This window comes from Saccopteryx bilineata, chromosome 9, assembly GCF_036850765.1.
Source record: "Saccopteryx bilineata isolate mSacBil1 chromosome 9, mSacBil1_pri_phased_curated, whole genome shotgun sequence".
NCBI classification, from domain to species: Eukaryota; Metazoa; Chordata; class Mammalia; order Chiroptera; family Emballonuridae; genus Saccopteryx; species Saccopteryx bilineata.
In genome coordinates, this window is record NC_089498.1 from 61,685,892 (window position 1) to 61,702,266 (window position 16,375).

Below are 16,375 nucleotides of genomic sequence, written 5' to 3' on the forward strand. Positions count from 1 at the left end.
GTTTATTGATTTGAAAGAAAGAAAGAGCAGAGAGAGAGAGAGAAACACTGATGTGTTGTTTCAGTTGCCTATGCATTCATTGGTTGATTCTTGTATGTAACCTAAGTGGGAATTGAACCTGCATCCTCGGCATGACACTCTAACCAAATGAGCTACCTGGCCAGGACGAATGCAAGGACTTTTAGAACACAAATATAAGAGTGGAATATACACTACTATGCTAATATTCTAATGTTAATAAACCAAATCCTATCTGGCAGGTACCATCAGTAGTTAACATTACACAAATCTATAATAAACTGTCTCTGCCAATTTCTATGGTTTTAATGCAGTATGTTCCATAAATCTGATCCTAAATCAAAATTTTACTAGAGATAAATACGTAATTTTCTATAACAATTCAAAAGATAATTTAACAGATTGTTATATTTTAAATATGAATTTTTAGTTTTCGATGTAAAGAGGAAGGAAAACAATATTACACATTAATTTTACCATCATGGAACAAGCTATAATGATTTATAAAGAAAAAAACAAGTGTCATATTAAAATGATACACAAAAATTCTAATTCGGGCAGACAGTGAATTCCAATTATATCCCTCAAATTTTGTTTTTCTTCATTGGTAATAAGTAGTACCAAAACTAATCTTAATTAATGCTTTTAACAGTTTTAACAGCTACTCTATGCTTTATGTCCACTTATGGCCAAGAACTGTGCTAGCCGCTTGACATACATTATTTCTAATTCCCACGTTAAACCTCCACATAAGCAAGATATCCCCATTTTACAGCCTGGGAAACATGAGCTTAGAAAATTTAAGTACCTTGACTAATGGTGAATTAACAAAGATTCAAACTCTGGGGTATATTCTTCCATTCTATGCTCCTGCCAGGTCACCATGCAAACGACCTTCCTCTGACTAAAGCACAGGAGCATATTTTTAGGAGAATCTCTACTTTAAAGATTACAGAAAAGGCCCTGGCCAGTTGGCTCAGCGGTAGAGCGTCGGCCTAGTGTGCGGAGGACCCGGGTTCGATTCCCGGCCAGGGCACACAGGAGAAGCGCCCATTTGCTTCTCCACCCCTCCGCCGCGCTTTCCTCTCTGTCTCCCTCTTCCCCTCCCGCAGCCAAGGCTCCATTGGAGCAAAGATGGCCTGGGCGCTGGGGATGGCTCTGTGGCCTCTGCCTCAGGCGCTAGAGTGGCTCTGGTCGCAACATGGCGACGCCCAGGATGGGCAGAGCATCGCCCCCTGGTGGGCAGAGCGTCGCCCCTGGTGGGCATGCCGGGTGGATCCCGGTCGGGCGCATGCGGGAGTCTGTCTGACTGTCTCTCCCTGTTTCCAGCTTCAGAAAAATGAAAAAAAAAAAAAGATTACAGAAAAGTTTTAAAAGTAGAAGATAAAAGGCATATGTGGTCTCATTAGTTTAATGAAGCTACATCAGAACATACATCTGTCATATTTTCTAAAGCTAAACTATAATTGCCATATTTATAATTTACACAGAGTACTGTAACGTAGGGCCTAAAGTTTACCTCCTAAAAGACCTTTTATTTAAAGATGAGAGATTAGTGTAAAAGTATTTCATCAGACGGACTACTTAGAGAATAATCAGTCATTAATTTAAGCAATTAAAATTAATATTTTGTAGCTTTGTAATAAATATAGAGGACCTTCCTTCATGTTTAGAGCTTTGTTTTAGAAATCCCCTAAAATAACAAAATTCTGTGAAAGATAGTGGAAACTTCTCAAGTACTAATGTGTTGCTGCAAGTTACTAACACTCACATAACTGAATTAATCAAAAACAATATCCATCTATTTTTAAAAAGAAATGATGGAATCGTGGGACCTACTGCTGCTATTCTACCTTCATAAATTCCCTGTACATTTTTTTTTCTAATTCTAAGACATAAAGGACAGTTGAAGAGGATAAGCCCTACTTAATAGGTCAGAACAAGAAACTTGGAATATCTGGAGCCAACCTGTTTCCTGTGCTTCTGTATTTGTCCAAAACAACAGACTGAGGGAAATCACCCCACATTAACAGCAGGAGCAATCCACTAAGTTTCTGATGAACATCTCTGTGGGGGGTAGTGGGGTAGGCATCCATAAAATCCTTAACTGTGGCTGCTTTTGTTTTTAAGAAGAAACTTGAACTTATTCATAAATTCAGGGTGCGGCAAAAGTAGGTTTACAGTTATTCATGTGAAAAATAATACAATAATTACAAAATAACAGTATAAATAAACTCATTTTGCATACTCACAACTGTAAACCTACTTTTGCCCCACCCTCATTTACTGGAAAACATGATTCATTTAATTACCTGTCATTCTACACAAAATCTTTTTCATTAATATTCAGACTACCATGGTTTCAATTTTGTGTTTTGATGTTTCTTCTATGTTAAAATGAACTAGGTCAAAATGGTGAAACCATCATTTAACATGATCAAGTTCCAAAAAGATTTTTCAATTTTATAAAATGCCAAGGTAAATTATCAGGTAATGAAATCACTACAAATAAAGACTAAATACACAAGTATCATAAAAATAACAAAGGAAAATTTTACAATGTTCCCAAATAAATTACCCAGAGGTTAAGTTCTGTGTCAATGAATCAACTTGATTTGCTATAATTATTCTTCATTAAGAACCTACAAAATGCTGACATCAAATATAATACAAATGCTTGGAATTGTAGAGTCTATAGTTTAAGACAATCCGTATTTCATAGGCCACATATATTTTATTTGTAAAAATTATTTTGCAGAAATATTCTGTTTCTGATATGTGCCTTTACTTTGTAGTTCTAATTTATCAAGTAGACTGTGTACTAAGGGGCAGTTATTGTTAATTGGAGGCTTAACAGATGTGGGATTCTGCAAAAAGTTCTAAATTCTTCACTATACTTAACAATGAGTAGCATTGAAGGGAAAGTGAATAAAAAAGTTCATTATTCTCACAAGTTCACTGGGTATTATGCTATTCAGACACTATATATACCCAACTGATTCTCTAAAATATTTTTCCCTACCCTTAAGAATCACAAAATATTGACTGAATTTCAAGAGGAAAAAGATATTTGAAGTCTCTATGTGGAAATCTTCAAAGTTCATGCCAACTGGGAGAGGCTATTAAAGTGATGTTACTTCCTCAGAACCCAAACATCAGAGGGCCTTTTCCTAAGCAGTTTCCTCTGTCTAAAATTTCATCTTTCCACCAGTGCTGACCAAGTCCCTGTTGAGCCTAAGTTCACCCCTAAGGTTCCTTTTTCAGGGAGGCCTTCCCTACCACCCTGGCTCTAGGAGTTGCCCTTTCCCTGAGGTCTAGTATTTCTCCATTATAGAAGCCATTGGTGGGATTTTAATATTGACTTATTGCTAATTATTTACTTTGTATTTTTAAAGATTTTATTTCTAATTTATTGTATTGACATGGTTTCAAGTATTCCACTCAATATAATATCCTCTGCTCTCCCCTTCCTGCATCATGTGTAATTATCCACTTTGTATATTTATCGTCTGTTTTGATCGTTGATAAATCTCTTGGCACCCAGACTAGTAAGTGCTCAAAAAATCTTTGTTGAAATAAAAAATGATATAGTATTAAGGCAGAACCAAAATGATGCACTAGATCTATTAAAGAATTTTGTACAATTATATTTTAAAACACACACACATTTGCATGATGGAAATGCCAAACCAATGTATCTCATACGCTATGAAATATATAATGTTCAAGACTAGTGAGTTGGGAGTGAATGATTGAAAATTTTGAGCTCTATACAAACTGCAAGGAATTAACAAGCTGCTTAACTGCATTCTAAGTTTCACAATCTAAAAACACTCAAGCATTAAGACTTTGCAAATGATTTAGAAGAGTATTGTTTTTCTTAAAGAGTGTTAACACCAGTATATCAATTGAAATCTAATAATATTAATGAGATGTCTTATGATAGCATGATTTAAATATGCTTTGTTCCTATTACTTCTCTGGTGGTTGCTGGACTAAAGGATTTCAATGACTAAAGTTATAAAATTAATAAAGAAATAAGAAATTGAGAGAAACTTATAGATTTTAAACTACTAAATAGCCATGTAATAAATTACTTGACAATTTTGTGCGAGAGAAAAAAAAGAATAAAAAGTTTTAAAAATAAGTTATATTAAAAATATAGTCATAAATGGGAATTTTTATTGAAGATAGATGACAGACCAAGTAAGTGTATGTGTTAATTGTGGAAAATTAACTACCCTTCATCTGATGAATGCATGCTTGTCAGGTGGGCACAATGATTCAATCAAACAATAATCTTCCCAAGGTCTGTATGTTTTCTTTCAAAAAAATACATATGTGAGTTATTTTTATAACCTTATCAAATGAACAAAAATTAAGAATTTCTAAACAATACGTTAGGATCTTTTTTATTCCCTTGAAAAGTCACAGTTCACTACTTTAAAAGAAAAGAAAAAGAAAACCAGGCTTTCTCAATATCGACTTCAAAACCACCCTGTCCAAATGTTCAGATTTATTACCAAGCCAGCTGATATCTGTTAGAATGCTTTTGGAAACAGTTTTTCCTACAGACCGAAAACTGCATTATGGACCTTTGAGATAGTGCCTGGTATTACAGAGCACCACTTTATCTGGAATTTATTAAGGACGAAAACAAGCCCTCTCACCCCAAGCCAACCTTTAGTCAGACTAGCTCATCATCAGTCGCAGCTAAGAACTCAATATAGATTTGCAATCCATTATCTGAAATCCTTGTAGGCAGAAAAGCTTTGGAATTCAGATCTTTTCAAGTTTAAAAAGGTATATACCAATATTATGGACATACCCAGAAGTGCCTTTGGATAGCACTCCATGAGCAAAGAATTTTTACTTCTGCAACAAAACATACAAATATTCACACTAAGTAAGAGAAAGACTATAAATAGCTTCACATAAGGTCAGAACAGGTTTTGCTTCCAAATGAGTTCAAGTAGGGTCAGATTTTGCTACCAAGAAGTTTGAAAAAATAATCAGGGCCTGACCTGTGGTGGCACAGTGGCTAAAACATTGACCTGGAATGCTGATGTCACCGGTTCGAATCCTAGGCTTGCCTGGTCAAGGCACATACAAGAAGCAACTACTATGAGTAGAGGCTTCCCGCTTTCCACCCCTCTTTTTCACTGTCCCTCTCTTTCTTTCTCTCTATTTCTCTCCTCTCTTCAAAAATCAATAAATAAAATCTAAAAAAATCAGATTTTTGTTTGGACTTTGGAATTATGGAGAAGGGATTTTAAAACAGTGAAATATCAGTGCCTCACTTTGAAATCCATGTTTAGAATTCATGCCCCAAGGTTTCTATACATTAAATACATTTTTATTAAGTTTCTTTTGCTCTCTTTCTAACATTTTGAAGAAAATCTCCGAGTAAATCTAACCTCACTAAATTTGATTTCTAAAAGGTAGCATTTTATTGAGAGTGTATCATTTTATGAAATTCTAAAACCAAGAAGTTATTTCCCAGGTTCCCGTAATCCATTTGATTTCTCCCTGTAAAAGAAGTTTCTAACCTATAAACACCTTTTGCACAAATACATGGAAATCCACAGACTAAAGTAAGCCAACTGCAATACTAAATTCAAGAAAATATTATTACAAATTACTAAAAGAGTCAAAATTACTGTTTGATAGCTATTTAAACATTTTAAGTGCCTATTAACACTATAAAGTTGATAGCATTTGTAAATGTAAGATTAACAAGCAAAAGTAAGAATAATAGAAAATTTTAAGATCTTTAAATATCTAGCCCAGGCCAGGCAGGTCCACACTGGATTCAGCCACATGGTAGAGGAACTGTAGAGCCAGAAAGCATTGGGCCTTTCCCATTTAATAGAGTCTTCCAATGGCCCACAAGCAAACAGGCAGGGGGAAACGGCTTCTCACGGCAGCAGGTGAATGAACAGCAAAAACGGCCCTCTCAGTAGCAGGCAGGCAGGCAGGCAGGCAGGCAATTCACAGTCTGCCCTGAGGGCAAGCACCTACCCTTACATAGGCTATATTCACGTTGCATTGCCATGTGCTTATGCAGTAATCAGGTAAAGTACAAGCGAGCAAGCCTAACATAGCTGTTTTCCCAACATAAGACTAAGAGAAAAAACATCTGACAGTGCTGCACACAGTAAAATGGAAACGCATATAAAAGCCATGTGACCTGGAGTAATATATCATGAGCCTCTCAGAAGTCACGGTGCACTGTATGTAAGCTCATACTCATTGAATGATAATTTAAATAACTTGTCCTGCTCACCAAGAAAAGGGTTTGAGAGGTTATATGCTTGTAGAGCAAGGTGAGCAATGTGAATGATGGCCAAACCCACAAAAGAAAATCAAAGGTCAACACATGTGCCAAGTGCTCAAGGTATAGCAGCACACTGTCATTTAATAAGAGGGCACCATGTATGCAAAGCACCTTCATCAAAGCACCTAAAACCAGAGATGAATTCAACAATGAAACTCCAGCACTTTTAACCAATGTCACCTCAAAAAATTTAATTTAAAAAAAATTTAAGAAAGAAACTCCAGCAGCATTAGGAATATTGAATGGAAATCAGAAATGGACATTTCCTTGACTCTCCCTTGAAAAATGAATATACATTTGGGTAATTTAAGCTTTATCAGAGAATAAACAAGTGCAGCTCTCACACATGAGGCAAGCACATGGGAAGAAAGAGAGTGAGAGGGAATGAGAGAGAGAGAGAGAGAAAAGAAAAGAGGAGGGAAGGAGGAGAGAACGTTGTACAGTCCACTCTCAGAAGTAACAGAAACTATAAAACTAACTTAAATAAGCTATTTTGGATTCTTAGGGTGAAAAAGGCAACTGAACAGAAATGATGACAATGCCTTTACTGAAGTTGTCTAGAAAATAAGCAAACTCACTGCTATGGGACTTATTATCCCGCAGGGTACAAATATCTTTCTCCAATCTGTCACTAAAAAAAAAAAATCACTGAATGAAACATTCAAGGGACCAGGTTCACAGGAATCACTGGCAATGAAACTGTATGACATGTATTCTGACCAGATGGAATGATGATGCAAAACAAAGACCTAATATCCCTACCAAATACTAGGAATGTTTTTCTCCAAAGCAAATATAAATGTATACTTATTTCTTCAAAGCCTTTTGGTGAATACCAGGACAAAAAAGAGATTTTTTTCTCAAAAAAAAATCTCCTTGCAACGGTCCTTTTCTTTCTTTCCATCCTTGTATCTTGCAATAGTACATCTCTGTACTCTACATGCCAACCACACAAAGCGATGCTTAGATTCCTGAGCAAGTCAGGCTACTTCAAATCTTTCTCTCCCTTTCATCCCACACTCTCTATTATTAAGAAGGATCTGACTCTCTAAGAGAACACTTGGGAAACATGTTGCCTTTTAACATCAACTCAAGCATGGCTTCCTCTATCTATCCTTTCCTACCATGGAATTTACCATTCCCCTCTGTCTGTCACTGGTGCAAATTGAATTCACCTTTATTTGGTACACATAATGCTTTCTGCCCGAATCGGTTTACCATAGCTGGCTCTGGCCCAGGGACTAAAGGCTCTCCACTACACTGCATCTGCTGAATAACTATATTACTTGAAAGGACTTCAATCACCACCACATGTTTTATTAAGCATATTTAAGTTGGGAACCTGGACAACACACCCTTCTTTAGATACTCCTACAGATTGAACTACATCCCTCTTCCAATTCCTATGTTGAATTCCTAACTACAAGTGTGACTATATTGAGACATGAGGCATTGGGGGTTATTAGAGTTAAATGAGGTCATATGGGTGAGATCCTAATCTAACAGGACTGGTGCCTTTATAAGAAGAGAGAGGGTTTTTTTCTCTCTCCACTTGCACATACCAGGGAAAGGCTATATGAGCACACAGCGAGAAGGATTCTACACGCCAGGAAGAGCACTCATCGCAGTCCAACCAAGCTGGCGCCCTGATCTCAAACTTTCAGCCACCAGAACTGAGAGTAAATTTCTACTGTGTAAGCCACGCAGCCTATGGTAATTTAAGCCACTGAACTTTAGCTATGAATCCAGGTGCTAAATAAATAAAATCATTGTGTCATTTTTTTTACACTTAATTTTTGGTGGCTGGTTGACTACGCACTTCTGGCAGTATAATATCAAGTGGACAGTATGTCCTCATTTGTCGTTCCAACTGGAGAATCAGCCACTCTAGAGTAAGTTTAAAATTCTACGATCACAACCACTTTGAGTTTAGGAGTTATCATTTTAAAACCTCCTTTGAAAATATGGTTTTATTAATGATTTTTACTTTACTCTTATAATATCCCTAGTTGCAGTACCAGGTATATAGTTTGTCCTTTCAAAGACAAGATAGCAAGTTAGAAGCACTAAAGTGGAACTCAAGTATTCTGACTTTTGGTAAGTCCTTTCTCTGTAACCAAAATGAGAAAGAAACAGCTACAAAATGTGGGCATACACAAATTCCAGAACAAGATCTAAAAATCATTAGGAAAAAAAACATTTCCTAATATCAATTTAAATCCTTATATTCCTGAGCAAATTGCAAAATACTTACAATGTGCTAACAATAGAATAGCATCATGATTCTATCACATTCACCTCGCTGATGCCAAATTAAATGTCTCATGACAAACTTTATACCCATATACCCTAAGCATGTGCTCTGTTCTGAAAACACTCAATAGCAAAGCATAATTTTAAAGGCAATTTTGAGGTATATTTCTACACAAAAAGAATTCCACACTAAATTTTAGATCAAAATAATTCCATAAATAACTAGGAAATATTTAAAATACTCGGGGAACTTGTTGCCACAGAATTAGGCAGGTTGCATAAATTTCCTACCTGAAATGATTTCATTTAACCACACCCACCAATTCTGCATGCAGTCTAGGTCACATAGAACACCCCGAGAGTTTCTGAAATATTTGGTTGAGAAGGACATGAAATACACACACACACACATCCAATAAAAAAGATTGCATGCTTTATCCAAGAAATGTGAAAAGGGCCTATTAATTTAAAACATATCTCCTGCTTGATATATATCTGCTCTAACATGAAAATTATTGGTGCATTCGGGTTAGTAAATGGTTGAGATAAGTCAATGAGACACTTCCTTAGTGTCAGCTGAATACAGAGAGCATGCTGAATGCCTGTTGATGTGTAGCTTCAAGGTGAACAAGGTAACAGGGCAGGAACATGGTAACTTAAAAAAGAATTAGAATGTGTCAAGTGCCCAACTGTATAAAGTGCTGTGTCAACAAATCCAGAAGACCAGTTGAATTCTAACGAAGGTGAATCAAACAAATGTCAAGAGGTCAAGATCTGTGTTGGATCTTCATGGATTGGTCGGATTTCACCAGGCAGGCTGGCACAGAAATGCTTTCTCCATGGACAAAGAACAGGCATCAGAAGAAATAGATTAATTCATGAACTCATAAGAATCCACTTTGGACGGAATCAGATGTAAATGAAGTAAGTGGTGAAGGGGACAAAAGCTTAGGATGTGGGTTTAGGTTAGATTGCGAAGGGCTTCAAGCTCTGGGGTCAGGAATGTGGATTTCACTGAGCAGGCAGTCGGGAGTTTGAAAGGTAATGGGGAACAGTGTCATGATGAAGGCTTTCATAAAGAGCACCTGGCAGCAGTTGGGAACATGTGGAGTAGAAGGAAGAAGTGTTCAAAGCAACTGACTTCATATTGTGCTCTGAGCAGGATAACCTCATAGGAGGAGGAAAGGAACACAGCTGGGGAAATTTCAAAAGAGAGAGGAAATAATGCCCATGTTACAGGATTCCGCATAAAGCTAAATGATTTACAACCAACCCAGCCAGGGTTCATTTCAATCTGGATTGCACTGTCGTGGCTCATGATGTTTGTCTGGGCTCCCCGTGACACTCTGTGTGCAGAATCATGGTGGAGCCTGTCAGACACTTAAGGCCATATCTCATAAACATGAGCAAAGCTGACAGCTTTCCTTGAGACCAGCACCACTATGCCAGGCATTAAACAAATTGTTTGTGCTGTGCAGCTGTGGCCTGCTCCCTTGGGAAATCAGAGTAGCACCTTTACAACATCATCAACCCCTGTTGAGACAATGTACAAAAAGTCAAGGCTGACTTAAAGCCAGTCTGGAAGGCTTCGCCATCTGTAGGATGTTGAACCACTGCCCTAGAATGTTGGTATGTTCATAAATGTGTCCTTTGAGACCACTAATGATAGCTCCTTTAAGAACACCATATTCAAATGACTCTTTCATAAATAATAAATAGATTATGAAAATATTTTCAAATGCCTGACAATTCAATGAGTGGTTGAAATTTTTATCTTCTCTACTGCAGCCATCCATTCTCTATGTGTCCATTGGTTGAGCATATATTACAGTGGGTCAAGGAAGCATTTTAAAGAGTCACAATTATATATAACAGTCCTAGTAATTAAAATATAATATCTGAAGATTTTTATTGTAGATTAAAAAATATAGTACACATTTTCCTCAAATAGCTATGAACTATAATTCTATTTTAAGAATTTGTTTTTCTTTGTTACAGATACACAACTGTCTTTTCCATTGGTGGCACGCCCTGTGGAAGCCAGTGGAAGCCACAATGAATAAAAAGCAAATGCCAGACTTAGGGAATCACCTCCCCACCAATTGCATTTCAAAATGTATTAAAAAGTTAAGAGCACATTTTAAGATACACACATTCAAGAAAACCCAAATGAATCCACGGATTTACAATAATCACCTTTATATTTTGAAGATTATTCAATTTACATGTAAAAAAAATTAATTCTATAAATTAGAATGAACAAATTAGGAATAAGGTTGTACAATTGCAGTCGATTGCAAATTTGTCAGCCATAAGCTGATCAATAATTAAAATGGAGCCCACCTCCATATGTAATTTTAAAGTATAACTAACTACAGGTTTCCTTAAGTTTACCTAAAATATGTGTTAAAGCTAAACAACTATACCATAATAATATCCATAAGTAATTTTACCCTGTTGATTAACGAGCATTCTGGAAAATTTAAAGGGGTAAAAAAACATACCCACCCACATAATTAGGACATGTGTTTACTTAATAATCCTGAATATCACTATGAAAAACATACCACTTCAGTGAAATCTAAATGACTATATTTAACTGTTTAAATATTTTAGCAATGTAGCCGAGTTGTGATGTTTTTTTTCCAACACAGCACACACCCATTAATAGACCAGAAAAACAAAAGCATTCTGATTCTAGCAGCTTCTTAAAATCCAGTCTCTTAACAATTCAGACTGAAGATCACTTCCTCCCAGGACCAGAGAACAATACAGAGAACATGTTGCTTATTCATTTCTTACCTTTTTTCCTTTCCTCTTCCTATGAGCAGGCTTTGCATTTTTCTCCTTTGGTTCTTCACTCATCTTTCCTTTAAATCAGGTGAGTTGATAAAAGACAGGAGATCACTGCCCGTATTCCAACATTCAAAACCAAGACAAAGAGTCAAAGCCTTCAGACCAAAGTCCATTGACGGGGCTCCCCAGGCAAGCAGCCTCCGCTTACACCCAGCCCCTGCTGCTGTCAGAGCCGCGGGCTGCTCATGTAGCCCCGGTCGCTCTCCTCGGGAAGAAACTGAGTGTTCCCTACATCAAACAGTCGGTTCTTTCTCTAACGAAAACCACTATTATAGTCTTTCGTTTTTAACTAATCATTACCCTGAGATACAATCTTGACAAGACTTTGTTGCTTGTTCCTCCACAGTGATTCCAGCCTGTAAATGGGGAGAGAAAGACAGAAGGAGAGACACACACACACACCCTCACACACAGAGAAATAAGCTACAGACTGCTGACAAGTCTCTGAAGCCTTCCCAGAGGCTGATTTGCTGCTTCTAGCAGGCTGGGAAGCCGAATGTAAATTGCTCTCAGCGCTGCGCGCCTCCCATGTGAACACATGTGTGGAATACATCAGGGCATACCAGAGGAGGAGGCAGCCCGGAGAGTGATAAAAGATCAGGTTACTATTTGGTTAAAAAAAAACAAACCACTCAAGGATTCAAACAATAAAAGAGCCCTACTACCAACTGGAGAATCCTAAGGGTACACTTTCTCCATTATATTTTTTTATGTGATAAGCAAAAAGATAGGCAAATTGCCAATTTTCAGATAAAGATTTCTAATGAAGGGCTAATTACAGAAGTCCCCATATCTAATTTGCTATCATTCATGTTTAATCATTGGTTTCTTCCATGAATATACTAACCAACCAACCAAGAGACCCTGCAGAAGATTCAGGAAATACTAAGAGTAAGGCAGAAGAAACATTCAATGCTTCCTGGCCATGTTTAGGGCAGGACAACTCTCAGATTAAGGTTCACACTCCATGCTTTGCAGTCCTGAGACCCAGACTTCAAGATGTTTTCTGGTTTTTTGTGGGAGGGTTGTTCACACCTGGGGGGAAACTCCTGCACCAGGCTTTTCATCCATGTACACATAGCTGAATTACCACCAGAAGCTGTTATTTAAGCATCTCTTGAGGAGTGACAGATACCTTCTGATTCAAGAATGAACAAAGTTTTATGTACTGCCACAGTCAACCATGAATCAAAACAAGTTCTCTCTGAGCCAATAACTAACACAAGTGGGAGAAGGAAGAGAAGGGAGAAAGGAGAGAAGAGGGAGGAGAAAATGGAGAGCAGGGTCAGATCCATTCTTAGGGGCCTGGGATCCAAGAATAATAATATTACCTCACTCTAACATTTGTATTCAGGAGGTACTGAATTAAAATCAACATTTGCATTCAGAAGAAATTGGATTAAAATAATAAAAAGCACAGCCTTACAGGGAAAAAGGCATCACAAGGGCTAAATTTCAGTGATGTGTCAAAGGATTTAACGCTGTTTTGAAGAAACTATGCTAAAATATTAAATCAAAAGGACAGAATCTTATGCAAAAATATTCCCTATTCTTTACCTATCATACAAATGGGGTTTGGGTCTGCAGTATATGCAACTAAAATTCTTTTCCTACCCCTCAAACCAACCAGCCCCCCAAAAGACCCGATTATGAAAGATGCTTGAGATGGATTCTCCATCAGTGAGCAAGGCAGGGGCAGGGGGACAAATGACCCCTCAAAGAGCTACGTGGATTTTTCAAACTGTGGGTTAGCTACTGGAACTTCTTTTTCACTGTGCACTTCTACATGACTCAATTACAATAACAAACATCAGGTCTGGTGTGGCCAGAATTCTAAATGGTGTCAGGCTCCTAACTCTCACCTTTTAAGTTTTGGTTCAGACTTTAACCTGCCTTTTCCTACCCTTATTTCCCATTTTCTGCTGCTCTTCCACCATATTCCTCTCGTCTTTCAATAAACGGTAGAAAATCATACTGTGGCAGAAGAAACCTTTCAACTTCCCCCAAGTCCCAACTCTTCCTCATATTCAAAACACCAAAAAATCTGGAAAACAGGCAGTCCTTTCCCACTTCTATCATTCATTTGCTTTAATTGAGTAAACCTGGGTTCTTTAGTTCTTTAAGGCTCAAGGATAAGATAGGTGCTATATACAAATTCTATAGAAGGTACAGGATGTATGTAAGCAGGTAGATTGAAGTCAAACTATCTAAGTCTTCGCATTATTCGTTAGGCAAACAACAGAGGTTGTACCTCAACTATAGTAGAATCCTGATATTCTGATGACTAGTGTCTAAAGACCACCTTCCCAGAAACGTCTTTGTCCTCGCCTATTTACTGAATACCCACGGAGCAGAAGACTATTTTTCTCTAAAAAATAAAAATTAAAGGTGTACAGAAATTGAGGCTAAATTTATTCTATTCATGTAAAAACTTGCAAATGAATTATGATTATAAAATATACAAAATAAAACTAACAGGAAAATATCTGGCCAAGCACACAGCAAAGATTGTGTTTGGGGAAAATGTCATTATAATAATTTTTTAAAGTATAAAAATGTTTGAATTGATGAAAATTTTTGGATATCGGTGAAATAAACTGGAATTGACAGGACATGAATGAGATTGTGACTGAAGATAATTGTCTGCCCATTTCTTTGGTAAAACATGCTCCTGAATGTATTCACTTATATATACAGTGCTCATATTGTAAACTAAAGTGCTCTCTGCTAGTTGGACAGAAAAAAAACAAAACAAAACAAGACTTTTAAAGACAGCATTAGATATCAAAATCCTACAAATGATCATTTTTAGGAAGAAATTATTCTTACTGATGAGGAACTAATTAATCTGACTGAATATATTTATATTTCAAGATGTCACATTATATATTTGGACCTGAAAGAAAGTGGTTTCAGAAATTAATTTTAAAATATCAAATTATGCCCTGGCCAGTTGGCTCAGTGGTAAAGTGTTGGCCCAGCGTGTGGATGTCCAGGTTCAACTCCCAGTCAGGTTACACAAGAGAAACACACCATTCTCCACCCCACCTCTCTCGCTTCTCTCTCTCTCTCTCTCTTCTCCTCCTGCAGCAATGGCTCAATTGGAGCGAGTTGGCCCTGGGTGCTGAGGATGGCTCCATGGCCTCTGCCTCAAATGCTAAGATGAGCTCAGTTGCTAAGCAACAGAATAATGCCCCAGATGGGCAGAGTATCACCCTCTAGTGGTCTTTCCAGGTAGACCCCAGTCTGGCTGCATGTGAGAGTCTGTCTCTCTGCCTCCCCTCCTTTCACTGAAAAGAAAAATTATATACTTAAGTAACAAAATATTATAAATTATAATTTAATAATAAGAGAATGTGATGTATAACATGTTTTATGTTTATTTTCTATAACTTGTAAGTACTAGACTTTCTAGAGTGAACAAATGATTACATCTCTAAGAGACTAGAACGCAAAGTAAGTTTCTGTGTTAAAATTGAGGGCTTAAGACTTTATAAAAATCAATATTAATTTAATTTCTAATAACAAAATATATTTTTACTTTGTAAAATGTGACATTAAATTTCACTTAAAGGTTGAAAATTAAAACAATTTAGGCTTAATAAATAGAAAAATTATTCCTTATTATTGTTTAATAGGTGTTTCTAACATTGTACTCTAGAAATATGCATTCACAGAAATACTGATTGTTTTTAATACCCAAAGGTGTACCAACCCATTTTAAATTAAAATTGCTCTGGGTAAAAAGAGTAATTTGATCTAAAAACAGTCTAGGGCTGATTACTTGTTCTGTAAATGTTAAATGTTAACTACTTTTCAATGGTAATACCTTTTCACCCAAATTATAAAATTCCCCCAGCCCTTGAGCAACTTCAATTTAGCCTAAGAAAATACTTACAAGCTAAATACACTGAAATCACCAGGCTGGAAACAAAACTCTCTTCCGTCAGGATGCCAGGAGGGAAGACATGACTGGAGTACACTGCTCCCAAATCTGACTCCACAGAACTGCCTGCCTCATTAGAGTTTACTCCAGATAGAAACCATCGTAAACTAGTTGATACAGATCTACTGAGACAGTTCTATTTTTAAATTAAATAACCCGCATAAGAGGACAACAACCAGAGCCAAGTTAAGTCTCGTAGAACAGATCTATTTTTAAAGTGAAAGCAGCTTACCATAGGACAAATAACTAGGCTGGGATTAATAGGAAGCAAATTTGAAAAAATATATTCTCCATAAAATTCATTTGGAAACCCTAATATTCAGTAGAATTTCTTGACTAAAATTAAATTACAACATTAAACATTTTTTTTAAAAAAAAGGTTTCCAGTTATGTTCAGCAGAAATACCTATATGAATAGACAAATTTTATTTTTAAGTCTGGGATGTCATGTATTTACTGTAAGTTACACTGCTAGTTGGCAAGCTAAAGTAGTTGCTAAATCTAATAGCATTCCCTTGATACCATTCATTAGTCCTCAATGTTTAAAATACTTGTCAAGTTAAAGACAAAACTTCCGGCAAGTAAGCTACTTTTCCAGAAATCTCTTCAGAGATAGATCCCAATGAAGCACTGAGATATTCTCCTTAACCCCCCCCCCCCCCCCATGGCCCTGACAAGTCTTCCCTGAAGGCGCGATCAGTTAACAGCAAGCTGGGACCAGGAGCAGTTTCACTGACTCCTCCTCTGAAGGGTGATCTTTCCTCTACACAGCTATCTCCCAGGGAGGGTAACAAGAGCAAGGTCTGAGATACATAATATTCAGTGGCAAGAAACTTGTGTTCAATACTTATGCGTGCACCTTAAATTAGGAGAAATATAAAACTAGGGTTCATTGGGTGTATCTCAGGGAACCTTCACTGTGGGGTTTTGGTATTCACCATGCCCCATTTGGTGTAAATGTCAGA

At 37.0% G+C, this 16,375-nt stretch overlaps 1 protein-coding gene across 2 annotated transcripts in view; it reads right to left on the reverse strand.

Moving 5' to 3' along the window:
- The window catches only part of ANK3 (ankyrin 3), a 745,841-nt gene that overhangs the window by 555,047 nt on the left and 174,419 nt on the right, over window positions 1-16,375 (reverse strand). The window contains exon 1 of one of the 2 annotated variants that reach the window (XM_066242003.1): window positions 11,411-11,849. The exons of the other annotated variant lie outside the window; for it this stretch is intronic. Coding sequence (XP_066098100.1) covers window positions 11,411-11,473 — 63 coding nt within the window. The 5' untranslated portion in view covers window positions 11,474-11,849. Of the gene's footprint in view, window positions 1-11,410; window positions 11,850-16,375 lie in introns of those variants that run through there. 2 annotated transcript variants of the gene reach the window in all.